This window comes from Periophthalmus magnuspinnatus, chromosome 18 (assembly GCF_009829125.3).
Source record: "Periophthalmus magnuspinnatus isolate fPerMag1 chromosome 18, fPerMag1.2.pri, whole genome shotgun sequence".
Taxonomy (NCBI): Eukaryota; Metazoa; Chordata; class Actinopteri; order Gobiiformes; family Gobiidae; genus Periophthalmus; species Periophthalmus magnuspinnatus.
In genome coordinates, this window is record NC_047143.1 from 1 (window position 1) to 16,258 (window position 16,258).

Sequence of the window (16,258 nt, forward strand, 5' to 3'; positions counted from 1 at the left end):
ACAGACAGGAGACAGACAGAGACAGACAGAGACAGAGAGACAGACAGAGACAGACAGAGAGACAGAAAGAGACAGACAGAGACAGACAGAGAGACAGAAAGAGACAGACAGAGAGACAGACAGGGACAGACAGAGACAGACAGAGACAGACAGAGAGACAGACAGAGACAGACAGAGACAGACAGAGAGACAGACAGAGACAGACAGAGAGACAGACAGAGACAGACAGAGACAGACAGAGGGACAGACAGAGAGACAGACAGAAGGACAGACAGTAGGGGGCGCTCACCATGTGCTGGCATGTCCATCATGGCGTAGGGAAGCGTCCGGGTGATGACTTCCTGAATGATGATGCTGAAGCTGAAAACATCCCCAGCATAAGAGCCCCCTCTGACGGGATTCCTCAGCAACTCAGGGGCAGTCCACAAAAGGCCTGCGCCGGATCAGAGACACAACAGAGACAGAGACATGGGGAGACACAGAGAGAGAGCGAGGGAGACAGAGACACAGAGAGAGACAGAGAGAGAGAGTCAGACACAATCTATTCTATCAAACTCTATTAGACTCTATTAAACTCTGCTGTGCTGATCCCTGTGTCCTTGTGTGTCCTCGTGTGTCCTTGTGTGTCCTTGTGTGTCCTTGTGTGTCCTCGTGTGTCCTTGTGTGTCCTTGTGTGTCCTTGTGTGTCCTCGTGTGTCCTCGTGTGTCCTCATGTGTCCTCGCTGCGTTCTCAGTGCTGTTTTCAGATTCTTGTGTCAGTTTGTGTGGTGATGTCTCTAACTGACCTCTTACAAACATGGAGTCTGTGATAAACATGAGCTTTACCCTGATAGTCTTCTGTAACAGGTAGACCCTGAGAGTGAAGGATCATGGGAAGTCCATAATCAGTGATTTTTAGAACGAAGCGGCCGTCGACCAGGCAGTTTGTGGACTTCAGCCGCCCGTGGCTCAGGCCGCGCAGGTGCAAGTACTTCATCCCCTGAGAGAAAAACAGGAACAAAACAAGAACTCAGGTTTATAAAAGAAACAAGAACTCAGGTCTATAAAAGAAACAAGAACTCAGGTCTATAAAAGAAACAAGAACTCAGGTTTATAAAAGAAACAAGAACTCAGGTCTATAAAAGAAACAAGAACTTTTGATTTTAAAGACACTTTTCAAATCCAATGAAAAGTGTCCAATGGATTATTGTTTTTAACCACTGGATACCCACATTTTAACGTTTTAACCTGCGGCACACGCCTGCGGCACACGCCTGCAGGAGGAGGGTGGAGTGTGTCGAGCTACTGTCTCAAGTCAGGTCACAGGCTCAGAGCACACTTATTGTAGCTCAATAGACCCACCCTACATACAGAAACTGTAACCAAAAGCTGTTTACAGTTTCAGTGTAGTTAATTCCTCCCTTCAGACCGCTGAAGAAGCAGCTTTGCACGAGCCGAACGTCTTCAGTCCTACAACGATTTGTCCAGTTGACAGATTTAACTTCGGCTTTTACTATGAGTCAGACCTGGACGACTGAGCGATTACACAGACTCTGTGACCTGTGTTATAGTTACAGTTATCAGGCTAATATCAGGCTAACATCAGGCTAACATCAGGCTAACATCAGGCTAATATCAGGCTAACATCAGGCTAACATCAGGCTAACATCAGGTTAACATCAGGCTAACATCAGGCTAACATTAGGCTAACATCAAGCTAAAGTCAAGCTAACATTAGGCTAACATCAAGCTAAAGTCAAGCTAACATCAGGCTAACATTAGGCTAACATCAAGCTAACATCAGCATTCCCGAACCCTAATGTGGCCTTCAACTTTTTTATTAATACGTTTAATGAAATCGCAGTCCGACATGCACCTAAAAGAAAAAATTGAATGAAACTATAACAATCCTAGGTTCAACTCCGAAATTACAAGTTTAATCAGAGAAAAAAATGCTGCTGGACAACTGCTCACACAACTAGGTCAGATTTGGATTGACCATTTTTTTGTAAAAGAGAAATAAATATTTTTCAGCAGAGAGACAAAAACATCTTACTTCATGTTTGCGCTAACAGAGTCACAAAAATCCAGCAAAATTCTAGAGGACAAGTAACGTGCAAGCTACAAATCTCCACTGCAAGAGTCGATAATTATAAATATCTTGGATTTTTGAAAATGTATCCTTTAAAAAACATATCTCAGAATTATGTAACAGTTTAAAATAAAATTATCATTTTATTACAGAAACAAACATTGTATCTTAATAAATTACAGAAAAGAAATAGTGCAAGCAACTTTAATCTGTGTACTAGATTATGAGGATGTGGAGTACAATTCTGTAATGGATTATGAGGATGTGGATTATGAGGATGTGGAGTACACTACTGTACTGGATTATGTGGATGTGGAGTACAATTCTGTACTGGATTATGAGGATGTGGATTATGAGGATGTGGAGTACACTTCTGTACTGGATTATGTGGATGTGGAGTACACTTCTGTACTGGATTATGTGGATGTGGATTATGAGGATGTGGAGTACACTTCTGTACTGGATTATGTGGATGTGGAGTACAATTCTGTACTGGATTATGAGGATGTGGATTATGAGGATGTGGAGTACACTTCTGTACTGGATTATGTGGATGTGGAGTACAATTCTGTACTGGATTATGAGGATGTGGATTATGAGGATGTGGAGTACACTTCTGTACTGGATTATGAGGATGTGGATTATGAGGATGTGGATTATGAGGATGTGGAGTACACTTCTGTACTGGATTATGAGGATGTGGATTATGTGGATGTGGAGTACACTTCTGTACTGGATTATGTGGATGTGGAGTACACTTCTGTACTGGATTATGAGGATGTGGAGTACACTTCTGTACTGGATTATGTGGATGTGGAGTACACTTCTGTACTGGATTATGTGGATGTGGAGTACACTTCTGTACTGGATTATGAGGATGTGGAGTACACTTCTGTACTGGATTATGTGGATGTGGAGTACACTTCTGTACCAGATTATGAGGATGTGGAGTACACTTCTGTACTGGATTATGAGGATGTGGAGTACACTTCTGTACTAGATTATGAGGATGTGGATTATGAGGATGTGGAGTACACTTCTGTACTGGATTATGAGGATGTGGATTATGAGGATGTGGAGTACACTTCTGTACTGGATTATGAGGATGTGGAGTACACTTCTGTACTAGATTATGAGGATGTGGAGTACACTTCTGTACTGGATTATGTGGATGTGGAGTACACTTCTGTACTGGATTATGAGGATGTGGATTATGTGGATGTGGAGTACACTTCTGTACTGGATTATGTGGATGTGGAGTACACTTCTGTACTGGATTATGAGGATGTGGAGTACACTTCTGTACTGGATTATGTGGATGTGGAGTACACTTCTGTACTGGATTATGAGGATGTGGATTATGTGGATGTGGAGTACACTTCTGTACTGGATTATGTGGATGTGGAGTACACTTCTGTACTGGATTATGAGGATGTGGAGTACACTTCTGTACTGGATTATGTGGATGGTGAGTATGTGTAGACTTCTGGATTATGGGGATGTGTTATAACGCTTGTGTAATAACACACACCACACTTTACCTTGATGAGGTCGATGAGTAGAGAGGACTTGAACATCCAGTCCAGTCTCATGTCACTGTCTGCGAGTAAATCCGCCAAACTTCCTCTGGGACAGTGCTCCACCACCAACGCAAACATCTCAGAGTCCAGGAACAGGCCCAGGTACAAGTTCAGGTTCTCATGACGCATCTCCCTCAGCTGCAGAGGAGACAAAGAGAGAGGAGACGAGGGGTTAGGACACAAGGACAGAGGAGACGAGGGGTTAGGACACAAGGAGAGAGGAGACGAGGGGTTAGGACACAAGGAGAGAGGAGACGAGGGGTTAGGACACGAGGAGAGAGGAGACGAGGGGTTAGGACACAAAGAGAGAGGAGACGAGGGGTTAGGACACAAGGAGAGAGGAGACGAGGGGTTAGGACACAAGGACAGAGGAGACGAGGGGTCAGGACACAAGGAGAGAGGAGACGAGGGGTTAGGACACGAGGAGAGAGGAGACGAGGGGTTAGGACACAAAGAGAGAGGAGACGAGGGGTTAGGACACAAGGAGAGAGGAGATGAGGGGTTAGGACACAAGGAGAGAGGAGACGAGGGGTCAGGACACAAGGAGAGAGGAGACGAGGGGTCAGGACACAAGGAGAGAGGAGACGAGGGGTTAGGACACAAGGACAGAGGAGGTGATGGGTTAGGACACAAGGAGAGAGGAGATGAGGGGTTAGGACACAAGGAGAGAGGAGACGAGGGGTCAGGACACAAAGAGAGAGGAGACGAGGGGTTAGGACACAAGGAGAGAGGAGACGAGGGGTTAGGACACAAGGAGAGAGGAGACGAGGGGTTAGGACACAAAGAGAGAGGAGACGAGGGGTTAGGACACAAAGAGAGAGGAGACGAGGGGTTAGGACACAAGGAGAGAGGAGACGAGGGGTTAGGACACAAGGAGAGAGGAGACGAGGGGTTAGGACACAAGGACAGAGGAGACGAGGGGTTAGGACACAAGGAGAGAGGAGACGAGGGGTTAGGACACGAGGAGAGAGGAGACGAGGGGTTAGGACACAAAGAGAGAGGAGACGAGGGGTTAGGACACAAGGAGAGAGGAGACGAGGGGTTAGGACACAAGGACAGAGGAGACGAGGGGTCAGGACACAAGGAGAGAGGAGACGAGGGGTTAGGACACAAAGAGAGAGGAGACGAGGGGTTAGGACACAAGGACAGAGGAGGTGATGGGTTAGGACACAAGGAGAGAGGAGATGAGGGGTTAGGACACAAGGAGAGAGGAGACGAGGGGTTAGGACACAAGGAGAGAGGAGACGAGGGGTTAGGACACAAAGAGAGAGGAGACGAGGGGATAGGACACAAGGAGAGAGGAGACGAGGGGTCAGGACACAAAGAGAGAGGAGACGAAGGGTTAGGACACAAGGACAGAGGAGACGAAGGGTTAGGACACAAGGAGAGAGGAGACGAGGGGTCAGGACACAAGGAGAGAGGAGACGAGGGGTTAGGACACAAGGAGAGAGGAGACGAGGGGTTAGGACACATGCAGAGAGAAGACGAGGGGTCAGGACACAAGGAGAGAGGAGACGAGGGGTCAGGACACAAGGAGAAAGGAGACGAGGGGTCAGGACACAAGGAGAGAGGAGACGAGGGGTCAGGACACAAGGATAGAGGAGACGAGGGGTCAGGACACAAGGAGAGAGGAGACGAGGGGTTAGGACACAAAGAGAGAGGAGACGAGGGGTTAGGACACAAAGAGAGAGGAGGTGATGGGTTAGGACACAAGGAGAGAGGAGATGAGGGGTTAGGACACAAAGAGAGAGGAGACGAGGGGTTAGGACACAAAGAGAGAGGAGGTGATGGGTTAGGACACAAGGAGAGAGGAGATGAGGGGATAGGACACAAGGAGAGAGGAGACGAGGGGATAGGACACAAGGAGAGAGGAGATGAGGGGTTAGGACACAAGGAGAGAGGAGACGAGGGGTTAGGACACAAGGAGAGAGGAGACGAGGGGTTAGGACACAAAGAGAGAGGAGACGAGGGGATAGGACACAAGGAGAGAGGAGACGAGGGGTTAGGACACAAGGAGAGAGGAGACGAGGGGTTAGGACACAAGGAGAGAGGAGACGAGGACAGAGGAGACAAGGGGTTAGAATACACAGAGAGGGGATGAGGGATTAGGAGACAAGGACAGCGGAGATAAGGACAGAGGAGACAAGGACAGAGGCGATGAGGAGACAAGGAGTGAGGAAACGAGGACAGAGAAGAGGAGGACAGAAGAAAGGAGGACAGAGAAGGACAGAGGAGAGGAGGACAGATGAGGACAGAGGAGGACAGAGGAGAGGAGGAGACAAGAGCTCTACCTGACTGAACAGGTTTCGGGTGCTTGAGTTTATCGCTGTCAGGCCTTTTCCCACCGGAATCTTCTTCAGCCAAACACAGTCACCCTGAAACACAGAACGAGTGAGAGAAAAGGAGGAGGGGAAGAGAGAGAGGGAGAAAGGAGGAGGAGAGAGAGAGAGAGAGAAGGAGAGAGCGGGAGAGAGGGAACGAGATAGAGAGAGGAAGAGAGGAGGACAGAAAGAGAGGGGGAGAGATGGAGTGAGGAGAGGAGAAAGGGAGTGAGGAGGAGGAGGAGACAGAGGGAGAGATGGAGAGAGAAGGAGAGAGGAGGATAGAGGAGAGAGAGGGAGAGAGAACATGTTTAGTTTTAGTTTTATTTCTTTTGTTGAAGCTTCTGTTGTAGAACTGAACGTGTGGATCCTTAAATAAATGAGGTCATCAGGGACCAATGAAATCAGAGCAGTGACCTCAGACGTTCAGGGGTTAGAGGTCAGGGTCAGAGGTCAGGGTTAGAGCAGAGCGACATTCACCTCTAGCATTCCCACGTTGGAGCTCTCCGGAGTGCACAGGATGTAGCTACGAGCGATGGACCTGAGCGGCGTTTTCATGTCCACCAGACTCTTCATTATAGACTCATCGTTCAGTTTCTGACGGAAAACAAGAAAACATCAAAAAACAACAAAGAAGAAGAAGAAGAAGAGCGAGAGAGAAAGAGAGGAAAAGAAGAGAGAAAAAAGAAGAGAAAAGAGACACACACAGAGAGAGAGACACACATAGAGAGAGATACAGACACACACATAGAGAGAGACACATAGAGAGACACAGACACACACGGAGAGACACAGACACACACATAGAGACACACACATAGAGAGACAGACACACACATAGAGACAGACACATAGAGAGAGACACAGCCACACACATAGAGAGAGACACACACATAGAGAGACAGACACACACATAGAGACAGACACATAGAGAGACAGACACACACATAGAGACAGACACATAGAGAGAGACACAGCCACACACACAGAGAGAGACACACACATAGAGAGACAGACACACACATAGAGACAGACACATAGAGAGAGACACAGCCACACACATAGAGAGACAGACACACACATAGAGAGACAGACACACACATAGAGACAGACACATAGAGAGAGACACAGCCACACACATAGAGAGACAGACACACACATAGAGACAGACAGACACATAGAGAGAGACACAGACAGACACACACATAGAGAGAGATACAGACACACACATAGAGAGAGACAGACACACACAGAGACACACACATAGAGAGACAGACACACACATAGAGAGAGACAGACACACACATAGAGAGAGACAGACACACACATAGAGAGAGACAGACACACACACGCATAGAGAGAGTCACAGACACACACATAGAGAGAGATACAGACACACACATAGAGAGAGATACAGACACACACATAGAGAGAGACAGACACACACAGAGACACACACATAGAGAGACAGACACACACATAGAGACAGACACACACATAGAGAGAGACAGACACACACATAGAGAGAGACAGACACACACACGCATAGAGAGAGTCACAGACACACACATAGAGAGAGACACAGACACACACATAGAGAGAGACACAGACACACACATAGAGACACACACATAGAGAGACAGACACACACATAGAGACAGACAGACACATAGAGAGAGACACAGACACACACATAGAGAGAGACAGACACACACAGAGACACACACATAGAGACAGACACACACATAGAGACAGACACACACATAGAGACAGACACACACATAGAGAGAGACAGACACACACATAGAGAGAGACACAGACACACACATAGAGAGAGACACAGACACACACATAGAGAGAGACAGACACACACAGAGACACACACATAGAGAGAGACACAGACACACACATAGAGAGAGACACAGACACACACATAGAGAGAGACAGACACACACATAGAGTGAGACACAGACACACACATAGAGAGAGAGACAGACACACACATAGAGACACACACACACACAGAGAGAGACACACACATAGAGAGAGACACGCACACATAGAGAGAGACACAGACACACACATAGAGAGAGACACACACATAGAGAGACAGACACACACATAGAGAGACACACATGGAGAGAGAGACACATAGAGAGAGACACACATAGAGAGAGACACACACACAGAGAGAGACACAGACACACACATAGAGACACAGACACACACATAGAGAGACACACATGGAGAGAGAGACACATAGAGAGAGACACACATAGAGAGAGACACACACACAGAGAGAGACACACATGGAGCGAGACAATGACCCTGACCTTCTTGGAGATCTGCGTGTCGATGAAGACGATGTCGTTCAGGCTGTAGACCAGTTTCGAGGCTCGGGACGCTCGGCGGTACTTCCTGTTACAAATACTTGTAACTTTAATCAGATCATCACATTCAACATTTAAAAAAGAAATTTGTATTTACTTAAACCAAACAAGAAATCCTCCAGTCACAGCGCAGATAACCAGGAGCAGAAAGAACGCTGAGGCCGAGTCCAGTCCTGAAAGTCCCACAAATGTATTTAATTTATTATTATTATTTATTTATGCTTAACCCATTTCATAATTTCACTACAGCATTTGACCCGTCCTTTACTGCACTGACCCATGTCCAGAGGATTAACCTGGACACTATCTGCCTCCTGTGTGACCCAAGTAAATCATCTCATCCTAACCCTAACCCCTAACCCCTAATGCCTAACTCATAACCCCTAATCCCTAACCCCTAACCCTCCTCCATGCCTGTTATTACTGTTGTATAAATCCATCATTCAGCCCATTCTACTGTACTGTTCCACAAGCCTCTATAAGACGCTTACTGTTAAAAACCAAACTCATAAAAGTAACACACATAGCTGCTAAAATCATAGGACTCCCCACACCCAATCGCACAGATCTAAATAATCGGGCTATCGGACGCTTCGCACTCGCCATAATACAGGACTCCACTCACCCCCTCCAGGACCACCTAGTCCCTCTGCCCTCAGGACGGAGGTACAGGGCGATTAGGTGCAGGAGGGCACGGTTCGGTAGAAGCCTGATCCCAGCAGCCATTGCTTTTTTAAACAACAGGCCCCACTGAGGCATAATGTTTTTGTAATGTGTTTATGTGACTGTGATGTTTGGTGTTTATCTGTGTATATGTCAGACGTGCTCTGTGTGTGTGGAAAAGAATCTCCCCCCGGGGACAATAAAGTAAGTCTAACTCCTGACCCCTAACTCCCTCTCCTCCTCGCCCGGCTCTCCTCCGTCCACCTCCCTCCTCCTCGTCTGGCCATTTTTCCTGTTGTTTGATTTTCCTGTTTGTTTTTGTGTGTATATCATGGTGGCTGAGTGGCTCATGTTTTTCATGTTTCTCCTCATGTCTGGATGGGTTTCCTCCGGGTACTCCGGTTTCCCCCATCAACCAAAACATGAACGCCCTTCGAGACAACTGTTGTTGTGATTTTGGGTGTTACAAACATAAAATGAATTGAACTGAATTGAATTGACCCCTAACCCCTAACTCCTGACCCCTAACTAATAACTCCTAACCCCTAACTCCTAACCCCTAACCCCTAACCTCTAACCCCTAACCCCACAGTAAAGTCCAGTGTGATCATCAGAGCTGTGTCTGACGCGTATGAGAGTATGACATCATCATATGTTACATGATCTTCTTCATGTGACACACAGACCTGGGCTGCAGGCGTAGTCTGGGCTGAACCAGCAAAACGCGGCGCTGCCTGGTTTTCCTCCGGGGAAAGTGAAGGAATATGACATTTCTCTGAGTCCTCCGATCTGACCGTCTGTGTGCGCCGCTTCCAGGCTGTGTGTTGGCACAAATCGATCCTCGTCAGAGTCCAGAACCAGGAATCGGGCCTGAAGACCGAGTCCAGACCGGCCCCCGTACAACAGCTGAACATGTACAGACACAGACTGTCAGTGTGTTTACGTGCACTCGAGTCTCCTGGTTATGAGGAGGGTTTTTGAGCATCCTGGTTTTGTTTGTGTCCATGTAAAAGCAGTATCCTGATGTCAGTACCCTTGATGAGCCAGTATTCCGGTTCAGAAACCAGGATACTCTCACAGGGATGTTCTGACGGTATTCCAGACACTATATAATAGAGTATTTTACAATTCATGGTGCTGTACTGAGCATGTTCAAACTGATGTAACAGATGCAACAACTTTAACAAAATGACTCAAACTTTAACCTGGACTTTTAAAGTAATAATATAATAAATCTATAAACAAAGTAAACCAGTCTGCAATTTAATCCAAAGACACTTTAACACCAGACTAATCTGTCTCTGTTTGTGCTGCTCTAGTTTCTACAGGTCCTTTTGCTAAACATGCTCCAGTCTCATGTTCTTATATGAATATAGATCTTGTTCCTTTGGTAATAGAAACACGTTAAAAGTGTTAAGTTAGCAAAGTAGCTACATGTTCAGCTTCACCTGCCATATCTGTGTCATAGTTACCACAGTTACCACTGTAAAAATCCAGGATATCTAGGATAAGACAATGATCATAACCTTGAGACTCGAGCGTAAACACACTCTGTAAATGTTATGGACAAATGTTAGATCTGGTTGCACCTGGTTGAATCCCTGGAAGGAAAAGCCTCCTTCTGATTGGACGATAGAGTTCCCTTTGACCCAGCGCCCGCCTCCAGCTTTGCGTCGCTCCTCCACTGCGTTTGCCACATAGTGCACCATGTTATAGATTGAGCCAAAGAGAGGAGAGACCTTTGGAATGAAATGAAACCAGGTTATAGACGGAGCCAAAGAGAGGAGAAACCTTTGGAATGAAATGAAACCAGGTTATAGACGGAGCCAAAGAGAGGAGAGACTTTTAGAATGAAATGAAAGAGAAAGAGAGAGGGAGCGTTCATACTGAGAGAAAGAGAGAGGGAGCGTTCATACTGAGAGAAAGTGAGAGGGAGTGTTCACACAGAGAGAGAAGGAGAGTGGGGACAATCATACTGAGAGAAGGAGTGAGGGAGCATTTATATTGAGAGAGACAGAGAGAGGGAGCATTCATACTGAGAGAGAAAGAGAGGGAGCATTTACATTGAGAGAGACAGAGAGAGGGAGCATTCATACTGAGAGAGAAGGAGAGAGGGAGCATTTACATTGAGAGAGAAAGAGAGAGGGAGCGTTCACACTGAGAGAGAAAGAGAGAGGGAGCGTTCACACTGAGAGAGAAGGAGAGAGGGAGCGTTCACACAGAGAGACAGAGAGAGGGAGCGTTCATACTGACAGTAAGAGAGAGAGAGCATTCACACTGAGGGAAAGAGAGAGGGAGCGTACCCACAGAGAGAAACAGAGAGAGAGTGTTAGCGTTAGTGTAACTCTGACCTCAGTCGGAGAGACAGATGTTCTTATTTCTCGGTTTATTTGTGCGTCCCTGAATACTTCATAGAAACTCTGGTCCGACGCCATGGTTACGGTCAGGACTGCGCTGTAGGCATGACGGAGGCGGGTGCTGTTGGTCAGCTGAGCATATGACACTCCCTGATTGGACAAGAGCGACAAACACGAGCCAATCACAGGCACATGTTCATAACAGGTGTGTTTAATCAAAACAAATGACGAGGTTCAGTCCCGTCTCACTTAAAGCATAACTGCGCAACTTTTGGAGGCTCCCTTACTTACTGTCTCCATGAAGATGTTATTGCTTTGCCTGGAATGTTCCATATACATCTAGCATTTAGAAACTTTATTCATTGCAGGTGTTTGTACTGCTCAAAAACACAATAACTCCTTCTGTGAATAGGGACGCCGCTCCAGGTGGCAGACCTCCATTAGTGCAGCTTTAGTCTCTAAACCTCAAAATAATCTAAAATATGAAAGTAAATATTAAATAAACCTTTCTGCTAATAATAATGCCTTACACTTGTAATACGCTTTACAGGCTTGTCAAAGCCTCTCAAACCTCCACACTAGAGTCATTATTCATTCATTTCCACACTTGGTGATGGTAAGATACTATTGTAGCCACAGCTGCCCTGGGGAGACTGACGGAAGCGAGGCTGCCAATCTGGGCCATCGGCTCCTCCGACCACCACCTATCATTCACACACACACCACTTTCATACTAGGCAATGTGGGTGAAGTGTCTTGCCTAAGGACACAACGACAGAACTTGGTCCGAGCGGGACTTGATCCTCCGACCTTCGGGTTGGGACCAACACTCTAACCACTGAGCCACTGTCGCCCCATTCTACCACTGCAGCTTTAGAGGGAGAACGACAATCCTACATTGTTAAATCATTTTATTTTATTTTTTCGCCTGTAGATGGCAGTGTTGTACCTGGTAGGGTAGGGCATACAGCAGCGCATCATACGGGATGAAAACATATCCATCTGAGATCATGCCCATGTCCAGAGCAGCCAATAGGAGCTCTTTCTGGTCTTCTCCTCCAATCAGCAGTGAGCTCATGCACAGGATAACCACTGAAACAGGAAGTGTTGCCATGGTAATTTCAACACATATCTGGGTCACTCCGTGCTGCCATGTGATTGGCCAGTACCTTTGACTTGGTCCGTCTCTCTGATGGCCCTCAGCGCGTCTTGCGGTTGACCTGTTGTATCCATGGATACGACCGGTGCGACGGGTAAACCCAAAGCCCGGAGGCCTGACGCCAACTCCTCCCCAGTGCCCATCCACAGCTCTGAGGGAGCTGAATGCACCGAAAAGGAAAAAGAAAATTAAAAAGAGAAATAAAAACTAAAAATAGGTCTAAAACAAAACTAAACCGAGACTGTACTGGTACTGAACCTAGACAGAGATCAAACCAGAACCAGAATGTACCTGTGATGATGCCAACGTGCGCCCAGCCAAAGTGACGTAAAACTGTGAACAGAACCTTAGTGGGCGGAGTCAGCGGGGGAAGGTTTGGCCAATCATCATCCAGACACCCAGGTGAGGCCAGTCCCACCTCCCAATGCTCAGCCAATAAGGACGCAGCGTGGCACAGAGATGGATTAAAGGGGCCAATGTAGGCGTGGCCATAACCCTCCATCTCAGACAGCTCCGTCAGCGCTGAGACAAGCACAAATGAATATTATTATAAACATAATTATTGATTATTACTATTCTGTTGCTGTAACAGTGAACTGTAGAGGTTAGGCAGATGACATTTAGAACAACAACAGTATGTGAGAGTGAGCTCTGTTTTCATAAAACATATTGAGCACATAATGGGCTGTTATTACCTGGGTATTTTTTACCTGGCGGCTGTTTACCTGATTGTTGTTTACCTGGGTGTTGTTTACCTGGTTGTTGTTTACCTGGCTGTTGTTTACCTGGCTGTTGTTTACCTGGTTGTTGTTTAAATGTGTGTTGTTTACCTGGTTGTTGTTTACCTGGGTGTTGTTAATGTGGGTGTTGATTATTTGGATGTTGTTTACCTGGGTGTTGTTTACCTGGCTGTTGTTTACCTGGTTGTTGTTTAAATGTGTGTTGTTTACCTGGGTGTTGTTTATCTGGGTGTTGTTTATCTGGGTTTTGATTACCTGGGTCATATTATGTCATGTTATGGCATTTTTTGACCATTCATGATGCCAAAAATTCCTAAAAGAAGTGAGCCTGGCACTGAGGAGGAAGGAGCTGTTAGCATTGTTAGCGACCACGACTCTAGCAGCGGGATGGAGTGCACAGTGCAGTTTTCCCATGGGGAGGTCCCACCACTACCTGTGACTGTATATAAGCCCCTCCTGCTAACAAACCCGACATCATGCAGACATCACCTTTGCTTCTGCTCAAATGATTGTGGATCTGATCAACGCAAGAAGTGATGCATGATTGGCGCATTCACATCGACATGGTCAAAGAAAAGGCCACCCAAATCAGAAAGCAATTTGAAAGAAGTGACGAAACATCTCTTATGTACAGGTGGAACCTGAGGCTGCACGGAGCTATGGGTGGAGCTATGGGTGGAGCTATGGGCAGAGGCAGAGAAGGAAAAAATTTAAGAGGTGCTACCAGCGCCTGTTAGCAAACAGAGAAACTACCCGACATCACTGATGTGTCACCATGATGACCCAAAGCCCCTTGAGTCACCATCAGGTTAATCTCAGCGACACAAGGAGGAGCAAAGATCAAGAAAAATTGAGACAAGAGGAAGTTTTTGTGGGTGGAATCATCAACGGTTCTGAGATATCTCCTTGAACCGAAACCTGCAACTATAACATCCATTCCACTGAAGAACACCAAGAGGACCAGGTCCATAGAAGAGAATCAAGAGGTGTCAAATGCATAAGGACACAGACCCTCGTCTGGCTGGATGACCTGGTGCCTGGCTGGGGTGGCTCCCGTCCTGCCGTGATTGAGGCCCTCATTTGCAGCTGTCTGTCCATGGGAGTGGATCTCTCCTTCACTGTGGTTCTCCTCAAGGTTTCTCTTTTTCCCACAGTTTTTTTTTTCTTGAGTTTTTCCTTGCTGAGAAGGAGGATCTAAGGACAGAGGATGTTCTAGGGCAGTTGCTTCTGTTTCTGTTGATTAATTTGCTTGTCTGTTTCTGTTTCATTGTTGATTCTCTAACTTTCTGTTGAGTAAATTCTCATGTTCACCCCTAAGAGGCAACTGCTGTTGTGATTTTGGGCTTTACAAAAATAAATTGAAAGCTGAGGGCGAGTTTTTGGTCTGAACGGTCACGCACTGTGGATTTTCAGTTGATGTTATAATTCTTTTAAATCTTTTTAAATGTCGTCTCTGTAAGTTTCTTGTATTGTTTATTAAAAAGTGTTTTAACCTTTGGAGGCAGAGCAGCTCTCGTCCAGCACCGTCACGTCAAACCAGTAGCTGAGTCCTGTGTCTCTGCGTAACCGTGACAACGCCAGATTCACCGCCGTTGACACCATGGCACGCGAGTACATCGGGTCACATGACCAAGGGCCAATCAGAGCCAGCTTAAAGGTCGCCGCCCACAGCCCCGGGAACAGCAGCATCAGACATGCTCCAAACAACAGCATAGTCCACCTGAGAATCAATGAGAAAAGAAAAAGAAATAATAACAATAATAATAATAATAATAATAACAATAACAATAACAATAACAACAACAACAATAATAATAATAATAATAATAATAACAATAATAATAATAATAATAATAATAATAACAACAACAATAATAATAATAATAATAACAATAACAACAACAATAATAATAATAATAATAATAATAATAATAACAATAACAATAATAATAACAACAACAACAACAACAACAACAACAACAATAATAATAATAATAACAATAACAACAACAATAATAATAATAATAATAACAATAACAATAATAATAACAATAATAACAATAATAACAATAATAACAATAATAACAATAATAATAATAATAATAATAATAATAATAATAATAATAATTAAAAAAAATAAATAATAATAATAATACAGTTGTGATGATTAAATGTGCTACACTTCAGACTGTCCCAGTGTAAAACCCAGACGGGGGGTAGCGATGGGTGAACTGATCCTTTGCAGCTGACATCATCCATATTTCCTCAGAGTGTGATGCTAACTGCAGGCACTGTTTTGTCTGAAGCTCTGTTACTTAAATTAGTCTTTAATCTGAGTTTTCAGCTGCTTTAAAAACTTATCAGGCTGTGTTTGATAATGTGTGCATTATGTCACCATGGTAACTGCTGAACATTAAGGTCATTTCTGGACTCTGGAGGTGTCCGGTACCGTATTATCCCCTGCAGACCTCCCCTCTCTGTAAGCCTCTCCCTCTTTCAGATAGCCCCTCCCTCGCTCTCTGTTAGCCCCTCCCCCTCGCTATTAGCCCGTCCCCCTCTCCGTTAGACCCTCTCCGTCAGTATAATCCAGTTCACCTCAGCGCTGTGTACCCATTTGGACCTAATCCAAGTGAATCTTCTTCAGGGATTAAGAATGCACAGTCACTGTGACACGCTCACACATGTACACTCACACAGACACACACACAAACGCACACCCGCCAATAAACACACACATGCACACCCCCACTCACACAGACACACACACAAACGCACTCCCGCCAATAAACACACACGTGCACACACACACCCCCACAAACGCACTCCCGCCAATAAACACACACATGCACACACACACTCACCCCGACACACACACGCAAACACACACCTGCACACGCTCACACACCCCAACACACACATGCACACACACACACGCAAACACACACCCGCCAATAAACACACACATGCACACATGCAC

General features: G+C 45.8%; 1 protein-coding gene across 1 annotated transcript; it reads right to left on the bottom strand.

Moving 5' to 3' along the window:
- Positions 1 to 289: 289 nt before the first annotated feature.
- On the bottom strand, positions 290 to 15,533 carry LOC117386256 (retinal guanylyl cyclase 2-like; the record flags this gene model as incomplete). The annotated part of the gene is made up of 15 exons (XM_033983592.1): positions 15,487 to 15,533; positions 14,775 to 15,001; positions 12,833 to 13,063; positions 12,552 to 12,701; positions 12,332 to 12,474; positions 11,377 to 11,532; positions 10,615 to 10,764; positions 9,712 to 9,931; positions 8,460 to 8,535; positions 8,306 to 8,390; positions 6,453 to 6,569; positions 5,943 to 6,026; positions 3,613 to 3,789; positions 826 to 979; positions 290 to 433 (listed from the first exon to the last, which is right to left on the bottom strand). Coding segments are annotated over exons 1-15 (2,161 nt in total), but the record flags the coding sequence as incomplete, so codon positions are not given.
- Positions 15,534 to 16,258: the final 725 nt, after the last annotated feature.